Source organism: Myripristis murdjan, chromosome 17, assembly GCF_902150065.1.
Source record: "Myripristis murdjan chromosome 17, fMyrMur1.1, whole genome shotgun sequence".
Taxonomy (NCBI): Eukaryota; Metazoa; Chordata; class Actinopteri; order Holocentriformes; family Holocentridae; genus Myripristis; species Myripristis murdjan.
In genome coordinates this window covers 7,282,106-7,296,407 of record NC_043996.1, presented here as the reverse complement: position 1 = coordinate 7,296,407, position 14,302 = coordinate 7,282,106, and the positions used below count along the sequence as shown (strand labels likewise).

Here is a 14,302-nt window from a genome sequence, read left to right as displayed (position 1 = left end):
TCTTTCCCCAAATAAGGGAAAGTGATAGGAGAAGAAGGAAAGGATAAAGAGAACAAGGTAAAGAAGGGGGAAGTGGAACGAGAGATGAAAGATATACATGTATATACATATGTGTAGATAGATAGATAGATAGATAGATAGATAGATAGATAGATAGATAGATAGATAGATAGATAGATAGATATGGCCAGAGTGACAGTTTGGGTTAAAGTTAATGGTAATGAGGGAGAAGAAAGACTGAAAAATAAACAAAGTGAGTGTGAACTAGAGAAAGGGAGGTAATGTAGGAATAAAAGGGGAAGGAAAGATAAGCAGGGGAACAGGAGGGGTGGAAGTATCAATACAAGATTACAGGAAGTAAAAGAAGAAGCAATAGAAGAAAGAAAACCATAACCTTAACCATAAAGAGAGAATAGAATAGAATAGAATAGAATAGAATAGGGATAGATGACAGAACCTACATACATCATACAGCCATCATTGAGTTATGACTTCTGAAGAAGTGTGTGTGTGTGTGTGTGTGTGTGTGTGTGTGCGCGCGCGCACTTGTGCATGCGCGTGCACATGTGTTTCAATAATTAATAAAGGTTACCAGTCTGCCCTCCCCTCTCGGGGCCAGGGATAGGCCAACTGCTTAAGCCTGCGGGAGTTAGACACACACACACACACACACACACACACACACACACACCACACACATACGGTTATTTAAGGAAATAGCGTCATCCTGAGGTGAGATGGGATGGTGGCTAACGTCACGGCTGGCTGATTTAGCTACTCACCATTAACCCCCCCTACACACACACACGCACACACACACACACACACAGGAAGAGAAAGCAATTGAGGGGAAGAGATGAGGAATAGAGGAAGAAACTGAGAGCGAGATACTGACACAGCTCTCTCTCTCTCTCCCTCTTTCTGTCTCTCTCCATCTCTCACTCAGTGTGTTTTGTCCTTGCTGTAGGCCAATACCATCACAGCCAACCTTAATAGGACCAATGATTTCCTTTACGTGGTGTGTGTGTACGCCGGCACACCCTTACATACACACAAGCATGCAGGAGTGAAAGTGGGGGGAGTGGAGTTGTGCAGGGGCTGAAGAAGAGAGTGAGACAGGGGGGAGAAACGTGAGGGAGAGACGGTCTGTGTGTGTGTTATGTTGCAAATCCATCTTCAAATACACACACACACACACACACACACACACACACACACACACACACACACACACACTCTCCCTCTCTTTCTCGCTCTCTCTGCATGGTAGCAGCCATCATTGAAAGTGACAGTGGGAATTTGGTCCAATTTGTAGTAAATCTGCCTTTAATGATGACCGGCGCTCGACGAATGAAAGAGCTGTGGATATGGAAAGGAACATGTGTGTGTGTGTGTGTGTGTGTGTGGGTGTGTGTGTGTGCATATGTGTGTGTGTGTGTGGAAACTGTATTTGCCTATTTACTAGTCTGCCTCCTTTCCCTGTGTCATTTTGCTCTTTCCTGTTCTGTTCTTACTGTGTGTGTGTGTGTGTGTGTGTGTGTGTGTGTGTGTGTGTGATGACAGCTGCCAACATGCCCTTCCTTGTGACCGTTGGCAGTCAGAGGTCTTCTCTCTCGCTCTCTCTCTCTCTGTCTCTCTCGTGAACTCAGAGGCAGTGGGTGGGGGAGTGGCACCATGAAAGAAGTGATAACAGGGCGATGGATGAAGTGGTCCCCACCCCAACCCCCTGAAATTTACAACACCCCCCCCCCCCCAAAAAAATCCTGCCTGAGCTACAGCTTCTCATGTATAGAAATGGGAATGAATCACACACACATACACACACACACACATGCAAATGGAAATCTATCATGCCCTGTACACACCAGGCGGCTCTTGGGGGCAAGGCAATCTACATACCCCAGCCACCCCTCCTGTTCCTCTCCCCTTCCTCCTTCCCTTCCTCCTCCTCCTCCTCCTCTTCCTCATAATCAATTTGCCTCCAGCGGAGCGAGCCACCGCTTCCCTGGCAGACGACACGAAGGGGCGAAAAGCAATCTTTAGTTTGGATCTTCCCACCATCCCTCCGTCCCTCCTCCCATCCATCCCATCCCATCCAGCTCCCCTTGAGAAGGACTTATTCAATCTCCCTCTCCACGGCTAAGGACTTGCTCCCATAGGGAGGGGAGGTGGGAGGGGCAGAGGGCCTTCCTCGCTGTCAGTCAAACCCAGTCCGTCTCCGCCAGTGGGCGATTGATGAAAATGTGATCGGGGTTTGGGTGGGGTTTTACTGAGCATAATTACTTCCTGAATACCAGTCAGAGCAGTTGAATCCAGAACCAGTGATACGAGCCTTCCAATCAGATCGATGATGTCATCTGATCACTTTCGCTTACTCTTAGCAAACGTATTTTTCTGTGTTTTACACTCTGCATAGGGCAATAGCACATGCGCTGACAGTTTGGTGTGTTACCAGTTGTTGCAGCTTTGGTTGCACTAAATAGCAGTTTAAACATAGGTCTTTTCCACTTAGGATGCAGTCACTCTGCTTCAAGAGAGCTGGGTTATGATGCATGAGCTGTATGGAATAATTTTGTTGTAAATCTTTTTCCTAAAAAGTTGGCTAATGACTGGACTGAGTAGATAATGCCCAATTTTTGTGTTAAGTGTTAGTTTAAATCAAACTGTTTGCAGACTGTAATTTCAATGACATTATTACTGTATTTTACTACTGTATGAGTAATGCTCATTTCAAGTTGAAACAATGTCTATCTGTCATCTCCTGTCAAAATGTGTCGCCTCTTTTGCTTTTGCTTTTTCTTTAGCCCTATTTGCACCGAATTAGTTTTCTTGCCATACGCAGCAATGTCTGTAAGCATGCACGTATAAAGAATTTATAAGGATGTGTACGTCGTGACAGTTTACAAATACGCTATGAGCAGTAATTAGAGGGAAATCACCGAGATCCTTCAGCCCACATGAATGGACCCGTATGAATTATACATGTCACATTACAAGACCTCCCACAGCAAAACTATATCCTGCATGAATCTTGCATATGGCACCTACAGTGACAAATGTTCTGTAATCTGACCACTAGAATCCAGTAACGTGTAACCCATGCCTCCCCAACACTGAACGCTCCAAGACATGAAGTGGGGACAATAGCTACAATGTGATAAATGTCCATCTTTTCCAACAGGGTCACATAATCTCACTTGTTTCCACTCAAGTTTCAATTCCTTCAGGATTTTTTTTTTTTTTTTTTTTTTTTTTTTTTAGATCAGATCACTCCAGAATTGTCTCGACAAAGACCCCTGGTTTAAGAAAATCCTCGAGCCAAATTGATTTGCATCGGAAACAAGTTGGATTATCTCACTTTATTGCCCCCTTTTTTTAAAAAAAAAAAAAAATAAGATTTTATGACTCAATCCCGGATTAAGTCACTTGTTAGGATGAATATTGTCTACAGTGAAGCTTTAAGTCTTGGCCGACAGCGGGTGAGGAATACCTGCCAGACTTGTCACCGTTCACATGCATGCCTCATTATCGCCGCACGTCTTAAACTGCGCTGCGTTTTGCAACCTGTTATACGTTTCATCCGTCCCTTGCCTTGTTGCCTTCCGTCTCTCTGCGCGTTCGTGTCGCCTTTGCTGCGTTGCTCATTTCCAAACTCCTCGCCTTGCTTTGACATGGCAGGCAGTGGAATTTCCAGCCCCCTTATAACCCTCCCCATCAAAAATTCATAGAAACGGGCAAACAAACATGTGAGGCGCAGAGAAAAGGCGGCAGTGCGGCAACTCTCTCTTTTTCCCCCTCTCTCTCTCTCTCTCTCTTTTCATCTGTCCCTCGCTCTACCTCTGCCACTCTCTCTCTTTTTGTTGTCTGGCCTTCCTCTTTAACCATCTCTCTCTCTCTTTCTTCTGTGTGTCTTTCTCCCCTCTTATTTCTTCTTATTCCTTCTCTTTCTTTTCACTCCTCTCAGCCCCCTTTCATCTCTCTATCACCTTCTCTGCCATAGCGGCAATTTCCTGTCATCATGGCAGGCATAGCGTCTCTCTCTCTCCCCTCTCTCTCTTTCTCTCTGTTTCTTCCCGCTGTTTGACATTGTCAACAAGCAGGTAGAGGTGGTTGTTATTGTTGATGCCACTGCTGAGGTTCCTGGTAATAAATAAAAGAGAAAAGGAGAGAGAGAGAGAGAGAGAGAGAGAGAGAGAGAGAGAGAGAGAGAGGGCGTTGTGCCAGATACCCTGCATTACACGGCAGCTCGACTGTGTCGCCTATGTTTATTCTCTTTGTGGTTTAGGTGAGGCCCACTGTTCGCACACACACACACACACACACACACACACACACACACACACACACACACACACACTCACACACATGCATGCATGCACATACACAAATCCAGCATAGGGAGTGAGAAAGTAATCACAGGTGTTTTCACAGATATGTTCACTACACACAGGCATGCACTCTTGGGTACAAAAGGCATTCACACAATGTACACACATACCTACACGTACACACATGTATCAGAAATTAGAAGTCAGAAATACTTTATTGATTCCCGAGGAGATATTGGGGAAATGTACACACACAAGCAGTCACATACACACACAGTTGCTCAGTCTCTACTCATTCATGTGAATGAGGAGGAATCCTGGCCTGCAACTGTAGGTTCACATTTCGTACACACAGACACACACAATGTAGAAAAAATAGCATAAGAAATGTTGAATAAATGTGTTTTGTAGTTAGTTACCAATCAGGGTTTCAAATGTATTCATTTCGCTCATGTTGCTACTCAAATTGCCCCGGTCACATCAGGATGAGGGGGCATTTCACTTAGGATTCCTCCAAAGTGGGTCTTTCCCAGTAGCACATGAATGCAGCATAATTGTTAAAAAAAAAAATAGCTTAAACAAGAAATCATCTGTTGGCAGAAATTCCAGTTCAAGATCATCATCAGAATCTTTTCAGCTGATCGTCTGGCTGTGTGTTTGTAACTTTTTTTTTTTTTTTTTTTTTATCAAATATCTTGCTGACAAACACAAAAACAGGGGAAACACAACCTCCATCCATCTTCACTGGAAGAGAAAAAAAAGCCCTGTTTGGCATGTAACATGACTTATTAAACTGCTATGTTTCCAAACATGCTTTTCAATCCTTTTCACTTTTTTACTGCGCTGGATGTAGTGCTACATCTAAAATTCAAGATAAGCACCAATCAGTACTCTCACCAGTTTTGGAATTTGGATTTTGTTTTTTCACATGATATAGCATACAGATGTAGTCTATAAAACCTGATGTAGCCTGCAATTATTATTATTATCATTATTATTATCATCATTATTATGGCAGTATCTTTCTCTGCTTTGTGCTGTATATACCTTTTATAGCGATTTATAGTGATTTGAGGGCAAAGATGAAAATAAAACTGATAGATACATCTATTTGGACTCCATACCTAAAAAAAAAAAAAAAAAAAAAAAAAAAAAAAAAAAAAATCCAGTGTTGAGTAATGTTTGATAACTTGATAATTTATGATAATGACCAAATCATACCTTGTCATTGTATACCTTTATCCCCAGAAACCTAGTTTTTTTTTTTTTTTTTTTTTTTAATATGAGCAAGTTTGGAAGTTTTGGTGGCAGTGAAATGTGATATATTCACTTTGCCATTAGGGTGCAGAGAACTGATGCCCCTGAGAAATTGCTATGAAAATGGGATGAGATGGACCATTTTCAATGAAAATGGTTTAATGAGAGTTTTATTATTTTAAAAAAAGGCCATCCAGTATACGCAAGATCACAGTGGAATCTGCCCTGGGAAAGAAAATGTCCAACACTGTTCCGTCACTAAAAATGTCACAAAAAAAAAAAAAAAAAAAAAAAAAAAAATCCCTCCTTACTTTCATTCTCAAATCCCTTCATCTCATTACCCATTCCTGCCTGACTCCCTCTCTCCAGCCATGCATTATATTTTTTTACGATTCTTCTGTTTTACTTGTTTGCCTTCTTGTAACGCACTTTGTCAACTCCACTTGTAGATAAGTGATATATAAATAAAGCTTCTTATTCTTATTATCCATCCATCCATCCATTGAAAAAGGAAATCCCTTGTCTACCAAGGCATGCTGTCAGATTAAGGGTCGGGCTCAAGTCAGTTGCCAGCACCGTCTCTGCCTTGCCACTGTCTGTCTATCAGTCAGTCTGTGTGTGTGTGTGTGTGTGTGTGTGTGTGTGTGTGTGTGTGTGTCCGAAGGGGTCTGGAGTGCTAACAGGGGCTCAAAGCAAACATGACAACCCTGTCTCGCTTTGTCAGTGTCAAGCCTGTCGCAACGCTTCAAAAGGCTCAGAGAAATGTATGTTTTTTGGGTAAAAATCAGAAAGAGGGAGAAACAGAGAGAAGGAGAGAGAGAGAGAGAGAGAGAGAGAGAGAGAGAGAGAGAGAGACAGCGACAAGGATGGGGACAAAGAGAAAAAGAGTGAGAAGAAGCAAAAAAAAGAAGAAAAAAAAAACAGGACAAAAGCCCAAGTGAGAATGCAGGATGGAGCAACAGAGAAGACAAAGACTGTGAAAGTGTCTGACAAAAAAAATAAGGAAAATAACAGGGCTTGTCTGTGGTGTGTGTGTGTGTGTGTGTGTGTGTGTGTGTGTGTGTGTGTGTGTGTGTGTGTTGTATGATGTGATGCAATTTAACATGTCTGTCCCTATTGTTGGAGGAATGGAGGCCCACTTAATATTTCTTGACTTCTAATCATTCACCCCTTGTACAACATGTCTCTCTCTCTCTCTCTCTCTCTCTCTCTCTCTCTCTCTCTCTCTCTCTCTCTCTCTCTCTCTCCTTCTATATTTAATACAATGTTTACAAACCAGCCAATTGTCCCCCACATATTTCAGAGTCCAAAGTGGCTCGGGGCCGACTGCACTGACAAATCAAATCACCGCAAAATCAGTTATTTCCTGCTTCTGCCACTGCAACATCTTCTGTGTGTGTGTGTGTGTGTGTGTGTGTGTGTGTGTGTCTCTGTTTATATGAGATGAGATGATGCCTGAAAATGATTGCCTCAATAAAAAAACATTATCCAGCCAATCTGCTTAGCAGTGGTACCATTTGCTGTAATTGTTTCAAATACCATCCAGGGGAATGGAGTAGCAAAGGATGGATGGATGGAGGGAAGGAGGGATGGAGAGAGGGAGGGAGGGAAAGTGTTTCCTCACTGCCAACTGCAATAAATCACGAGTAATTATTTTCCAAAGAAGGCTCCAATATAAATTTCCATGATGTTTAGATGAATTTCCACAACAAATCTGACCTAAAATTTTTTTTTTTTTTTATCCCTCCTGGTGTCTTCACATTTTTTCTCATGTCATGTCATGTCTGGTATTCACTCGGTGTCTGTGGAAAACCATGTAGTACAATAAACGTGTGAACCAAGTTAAATATATTTTCGCTGTATTCCTGAAATTCCAGAAAAGCAGCCAAACTACCAGATCTCCCCTGGTAGCTAGATAGCTAGCCAGCTAGATAAATAAACAGATGTGTATATGGTGATTACTTTCTAGAGACAAATCCAACCATATTTCACTGTACCGTTCTCTGTTTGCTCTTCTCTCCACTACAGTAAGAACCCGTCACCCAAGGATGGTGTAGCCACTCCGGGAACCCCCAAGGTGAGATGAACCGCGTTTTATTTATCTATCATTTATCCGAAAGTAGCAGCACTCCCACTCGGTTTTGAGGGAGCTCCAGCTGTCTCCCGTAATCCTGCTGGAGTTCCTGGATTTGGCCAAACGATTGGCATCAAGGTAAAGTCATAGCAAAGACTTGGGGTCGCCAACTCTAGCTCTTACATAAATTCCACAATGGGAACTTTTTGGTTGGGATCTCCAAAAAGAAATGGCCTACATAACGAAATAAAATATTTAATGCAAGATGAAACCAACCATAATTTAACATTTTGACAAGATTTACGACAATCTATACTGTCCATCTTTCGGCGCTGTTATTCCGCTACTTCTGTTCTCCTCTGCTGCGCTAAGTGGAAATAAACTGTGCTATAGGCCCAGTCTTATATCTTATACACATAGACAGTGTCAGTCTCCTGCGTGCATGGTCCAGCAGGCAGCAGGGCTGAGAGCCACTGTACTGTGATTGACCCAATTAGAGAGAAAGAGAGAGAGATGCAGACAGAAAGAAAGAAAAAAAAATAAAGTAGAACGAGAGGAAGAAAGACAGCAACAAATAATATAGCAGGAAGACAGATTCACGTTTTCATCATATTTCATCCCCTTATAGTGTCTGCCTCCACTAAAGCATACAGCCCCCGTGTCTTGGTAACTGCAGCACTACAGCTGCCAGACTGAGACTTCTTTTCTAAATGAGAACAAGACCTTTTTTACATCCGCGGTCACTAGATGGTGGGATTTAACACAGTGCAGCCACACAACTGTCCAACCCACCTAAAAGTCCAGCTGGCGTTTCAGAGGAACTTTAATAAGCTCTAGGAGGAAAGGACGGACTTGATCAAACGAGATGTATACATGAAATGGAGAGAGGCCGGGGAAAGAAAAGGGCGGTAGAATGCCAGTGAGAGAGAGGGAGGAGGGGGGAGGTTGGGATGATCAAAGTTCGACAAAGGGTTTTTGTCTTGAGTATAAAAAAAAAAAAGAGCTGAAAAATACAGTTGTTCAACTCAGCCAAAGGTCGCTCGTCTTAAAAAGCTGTTTAGCGTCAGATCTTGAAATGTCATAGTGATCTGCCTTGTTTCAGTTGTTGTCAGCAGCGCATTAGGCTGTTCGGTCGTTAGCTGAAAGCATGAAGCACCGGCAGGATGTCAAAATCACGACTTAAAACAGACAAAAACAAGCCGGACTTCTTTTCCTGGACAGTTTAATTGCTCTACTAATGGCAGAAGATGGTGGAAAAAAAAAAAAAAAAGATGCATTTTCAAATTTAGGCAGTTTAGCGTGGATAAAATGGGAATGAAAAATATTGGCGGTCAGCTGGGACAACCAACCCAAATGAACCTGCTGCACATGTGAGACTCGCTGTGATTGGTGACATAGTGAATACTGGCCTTTCCCACCAGGAGGAAATAGCAGTCTAAATACTTGCTTAATAAAAGCATGATAAATCATCTTAAGAGAATCACTTCTGCTGTATTCTCCTGCAGGTATCAACTCTGTAGATGTTGGTTTTTGTTTTTGTTTTTCTCAAAGAAATAAGCCTCCAAGCAGAAATCGGATTCTTCACCCCCCACGTTTGTTATTATTTCCGACCAAAGAGCACACAAATGTGAAAGCCGGACATTCAGCTTCACAACCTAGCGGGGGAAAAAAGTACATGCAACACATGAATGTGACACAGTAGCTCTGGAATAATTTTAGGGACCCGCTGTCATTTCCTCACACCTTTGGGTGCCGGCCCGGGCTCGCAGCAGGGGAGGGCGGGCTGCACTCGACGGCGGCAGACAGAGAGGAGGTTGAAGGGCGAGCGCTGGCCTTCAGCGTGCGCCCGTGACTTTGCATCTCAGAGCGCTCGTTTAGTATTCAGCGGCAGGCCGTGGAGAATGGAGAGGGCTGGTCTGGAGCACACAGGCCTGGTGCTGCTGTGTCCAACCTGTTCCACACCGCCTGCCCGGGTCGCACCGGAGATTAACCCCAACGCACCTCCTTACTGGGAGATCAGCACATGTATGCCGCGTGTACTTCCTGCCACTCTCGGGCCTCAGGGTCAGGGAAAAGAGATGTGATAGCTATGGAACACACACACAAATACAAACACACACATTCTCTTTCTTTCCTTTTTTCTTTCTTCTGCACAGTCACCCTGCAAAAAAATTCTCAGTATGAACAAGCCTCATATTCAGTGTAAGATAATCCCACTTGTTTGTCACAGAGTTTCACTTGCTTCAGGACTTTTTCTAGTGACAAGCATAAATGTGGAAAAAAGGCAGAATAAGGCAGATTAGCGCACAAGTATCAAGAAAATGACACTTGGTTGAAGACAATTCTGGAGACCAGCAGCAGGCTTTCCAGCCCCGATGAATCCCACTGTAATTCAGTGTAATTCCCTCCTCTGGGCCAAGACCATTGGTCAGTGTTAAACCAACCATAGCAGATGCACTGATTGCATCATCAGGCATTGCTGCAACATCAGCAACATTTCGACGGGTCAATTGTTTGACTTTTAATTCATCGATGTTGGAGCATTCCTCCAGAGCAGAAGAAAACACTGGAACTGATTTGCACTGAAAACAAGTGGGATCATCTCATCCCATTTTAACACTGAATATGAGGTTAAATGTCTGTTTTGGCAGCATACTTGCAACACACAAATCAAAGTGCCTTCAAAATATGTAACACTTAAATGCAACACACACACGTTCTGCGATGCTCTGTACATTTAAATTGGATTTGTATTCTCCTCAGTGCCAGGTAAGTCCTGAAAGGTACACACCATCAGCTGAATCCACTTTTGCATTACAACCTTTACTCGCCGACCGCGCACGTTCCGCAAACTGACCCGTTCACAAGTATGAAACCTCCGCGTAAGATTCTCTCGTTTCTAATCGAGCGCGGTAGAATACACTTAAATGTCAGAGTCCTGTGATAAAATTGGAACATATCCCACACAAAGCCCTCAGGTAAATTATTTCCTGACCTTTTTAGACTCAAGACCACACACACACACATACACATTCGCGTACACGTACACACAGACGCATAAAGGGCCCATGCATAATGTCCAATTTACTGTGGCAGCTCAGGAGGTTGGTCATTTCTCACATATTATTATTAGATTACGGCTGTCGAGCACTTAAGTCTCTGCTCTGCCCCTCTCTGCTTGATTAATAGGAGACGACTGTAAATACAAATATTTCATAGCTGCCTGGAAGAATAAAGAGCAGCACCGCACTACACAGTCACACAGTAAAAAAAACAAGCACACACACATAGTTACAAGACGAAGCGTAGTAGGAAAAAGGGGATATTGCTCCTTGCTTTTTCCCTCTTTTTCTCCTCCATTCGATTCCCTCTTTTACTCACTTGTTCATTTGAGGAATTAACTGGATTGGCTTTGTCACTGAGTGGGTTAGGATTGTTTGTGTGTGTGTGTGTGTGTGAGAAGTGCTGCAAGACAGCTTTATGGACAGACAAAATGTCCCGTAACGTCAGATAGTTACTCTCCCTCCCTTTTGAGATGTTTACCCTTCCCTCTCCTCCCGCTCTTTTCCTTCCTTTTCAATCACTCGCTCTTCCCTAACTCCTCTTAATGTCTCATAAACATTAGCTCTAATCAGCAGAAGGGACTTTATAGACAAAGTCAGGCGGGTTACAGTCTTCATCAATGACGTGTGGCACTCAGTGACCGCGGCAATAACACTTTTGAAATTCTCCAAGGGTAAAGATGCCCTCTGTCTTTATTTGTTGAGAAAAAGCGTGTGTTTATTTTTTATGTACAAAAAAGCTGAAATGTTTATACCCTTGCGTACACTGATGGCCTTGGCACAGAGATAGAGATCAGTGATGTATTCCATTCTCAAATTGTACATAACAAGTCCAGCTGTGGCTCATAAAACTCTCCTACCTTTACCTTTCTGCTATTACTTTGACTTTTCTTTCTAAATAATTCTGTATAGGAAGGTATAACACATGTGCATGGTGATAGATTTTTTTCTCTTCTCTTCTCTTCTCTTTTCTTCTCTTCTCTTCTCTTCCTTCATTTCTCTCTCTCTGTCTCTCTCTCCAGTCGTTGCTGTTGTCGGTGCACATCAAGCGTGAGGGAGAGTCTCCTGTGGTCTCGCCACTGTCCTCCGAAGATGCCCACCACTCCGACAGATACCAGGTCACACACACTCACGCACACACACACACACACACACACACACACACTGAAAGGCTGCAAATGACATCAGTCTAGGTGGACGCCATCTTTTCACTGTGGTCATTTCGGTTCCTCATCCCAACTTTCTAATCGTTTGCTTCTGAGCACCATATGTTTACACTGCCAGTTAAAGGGATACACTTAAGTTTTTGGGAGCTCGGTAAGACATTTCTTAAAGGACCGTACCAGTGATTCTGCATGTTTAGTGTAATAGCTACAAAAGGTGTGTACGTGGAGTCGTATTTTAGAACTCTGATATCATTTTTCCTCCATTTTATCCATTCATGCCAATAATAAGAAAATAAACTTTCAGAGACTTCACACTTTCTTCACACCAGTATTTCATCACCATAATGAAGTTGTCCACATTAGTTTTTCCTAAAAGCAGCAGCACTGTTGTGTTTTGAGGACTTGAAATTGGGCGGAGTGAAACGGTGCCTCGGCCAGGGAAAATCGTCCCCGGGGAAACATTTTCTTTACACAACCAATTATCAGATCTGTAGATTATGAGTGTTGACGACTTTGTAAACTGCAGAAGCAAAACATTATAAGGTGGGTGTTTCAACTAAAAATTAAGATTTAAAAGTTGTGGGGTTTCAAATACATCATGAAATCATGCAAAATGATTTTCTTGCGCTGTAAAATGTGGGGAAATGGTTGTGAATGGGCCACCCTTTCAAAATCACCGGTATGATCCTTCAAGGGGTGAGAACGTAGACAATGGCATCATCTATGTGTCCCTGGTTTATCATTCAGTGCTTCAACACTTGAGCATGTACAGTACCGACAAATAATTAGCACAGCCGACATAACAAGCTGTATCTAAGAAACTTGAATAACCAAAGTATTCATTTGTTCTGCGGTGATCTTTAGCTGTACACAGTCCCCTATCACTCACCACCTTCACCTCCTGTGGAAACTGGGAAAGTAAGCCCTGGTAGCTCAAAGCGCTTTGCTATATTATATTTTATATTATATGTTAGATGTTTAGACTACTTTTGTGTAAATGTTCCATTTTCCAACACAGGACTGTCTGACTTGGCGTCATTTAAGACTGCGATCCATTTAATGTGCTACACACTCTTATTTTCTCACTTTTGAGATAATGCCAGTCAGCTGCTATCACTCAACACAGAGTAAATGATCTGCCGGGGACAGATGGATCATTTTGGGGTCTATGCTCTTACTTAATGAGTGAGCTGACCTATTCCTTTAAGACAACCCTCAAATGCCTCTGCCTCTTGTATATTTGTCAAAGTTTGTTGCAGTGGGCTTCCTTTCTTCCAGCCATGATGTATCACTGGGTTAAGTGGGTTTCCCCCCTTTCACCATAAAGTAAGAACTATTAAGTCCATGCAGACGCTCCATCCATACGTTAAGGATGACACAGCTCATAAAGGCCTTATAGCGATAAAGTAGATTTTCTCATTAAGTGAAACTGCTGAAATCACCTTATATTATACAAATGATTAAGTCAATGGTGATTCTCTTTACTTCACCCTGAAAATGTGGCGTAATGGAAGACTTTGCCATCTTCCCTTCGCCTGTCAGTCTGTCCCCGTGCTCTCCCTTCCTCTCTATATCTTTTTCCTTGTTCTAAAAAGCTGACCTATCCCCAGCCATTTAGGGAGTGTATCATAATGATACGGTAGTAGCGGTGATGCACGGCGAGCAGGCCTATAACTCAAGTGTCAGCGGTGAGGGGAAAAGAGAGGGAAGGAGTGTTCAGAAGGATAGAGGGAAGACAGAGAGAGAGAGAGAGAGACGGACGGAGGGAGGGTGGACGGGGAACAGAGGGAGGAGGCCTGACTGCTTGTCGGCTCTCGTTGATGGACGACAAGCCGGCGGTGAGAGGATTGAACCGCTGCCTACTCACTGTTGCCGTGTCAAAAAGAGGGCATCCATAACAGTGACTGGGGATGCTTCAGTCAGCACATCGCCAAAGACACACACACACACACACACACACACACACACACACACACACACACCTCTGCGTTTGAGTCCCAGCAGAGTTAAAGAGAGGAAGGAAAAAGACTAAACTTGGGATACAGATTGCGCAAGACAGACAAGGACAAACGAAGGAGGCATCTGACCTCCCTCAGTTATGCTTTTAATGATAAGGTCATTATTTTTAACGATGTGGGGTTCATATCCTGGGCGTCCCGGACCACCCACGTCCCGTACTCGCACGTAGATAAATGTATCATTTCATTCTAAATGTGTAGCTCTCCTCTGAAACATTCTGAGGTACACCACACGCGCATAATGAGGACTTCAATTTAATTTCTTATGGCCACAAAGCAAATGTTTACAACTACTTTGATTCTTTGATCTGATTTTCTGGAAATGATAAAGATGATATTTATGCTCAAACAGCCAGTATTCACATTGTGTGCAATTTGCAGTTATTGCAAAGTAAAG

At 43.0% G+C, this 14,302-nt stretch overlaps 1 protein-coding gene across 1 annotated transcript in view; it reads left to right on the top strand.

The window, feature by feature from the left end:
- The window catches only part of rnf220a (ring finger protein 220a), a 191,290-nt gene that overhangs the window by 142,754 nt on the left and 34,234 nt on the right, over window positions 1-14,302 (top strand). The window contains exons 4-5 of the mRNA XM_030074398.1: window positions 7,614-7,662; window positions 11,744-11,839. Coding sequence (XP_029930258.1) covers window positions 7,614-7,662; window positions 11,744-11,839 — 145 coding nt within the window. The remainder of the gene's footprint in view (window positions 1-7,613; window positions 7,663-11,743; window positions 11,840-14,302) is intronic.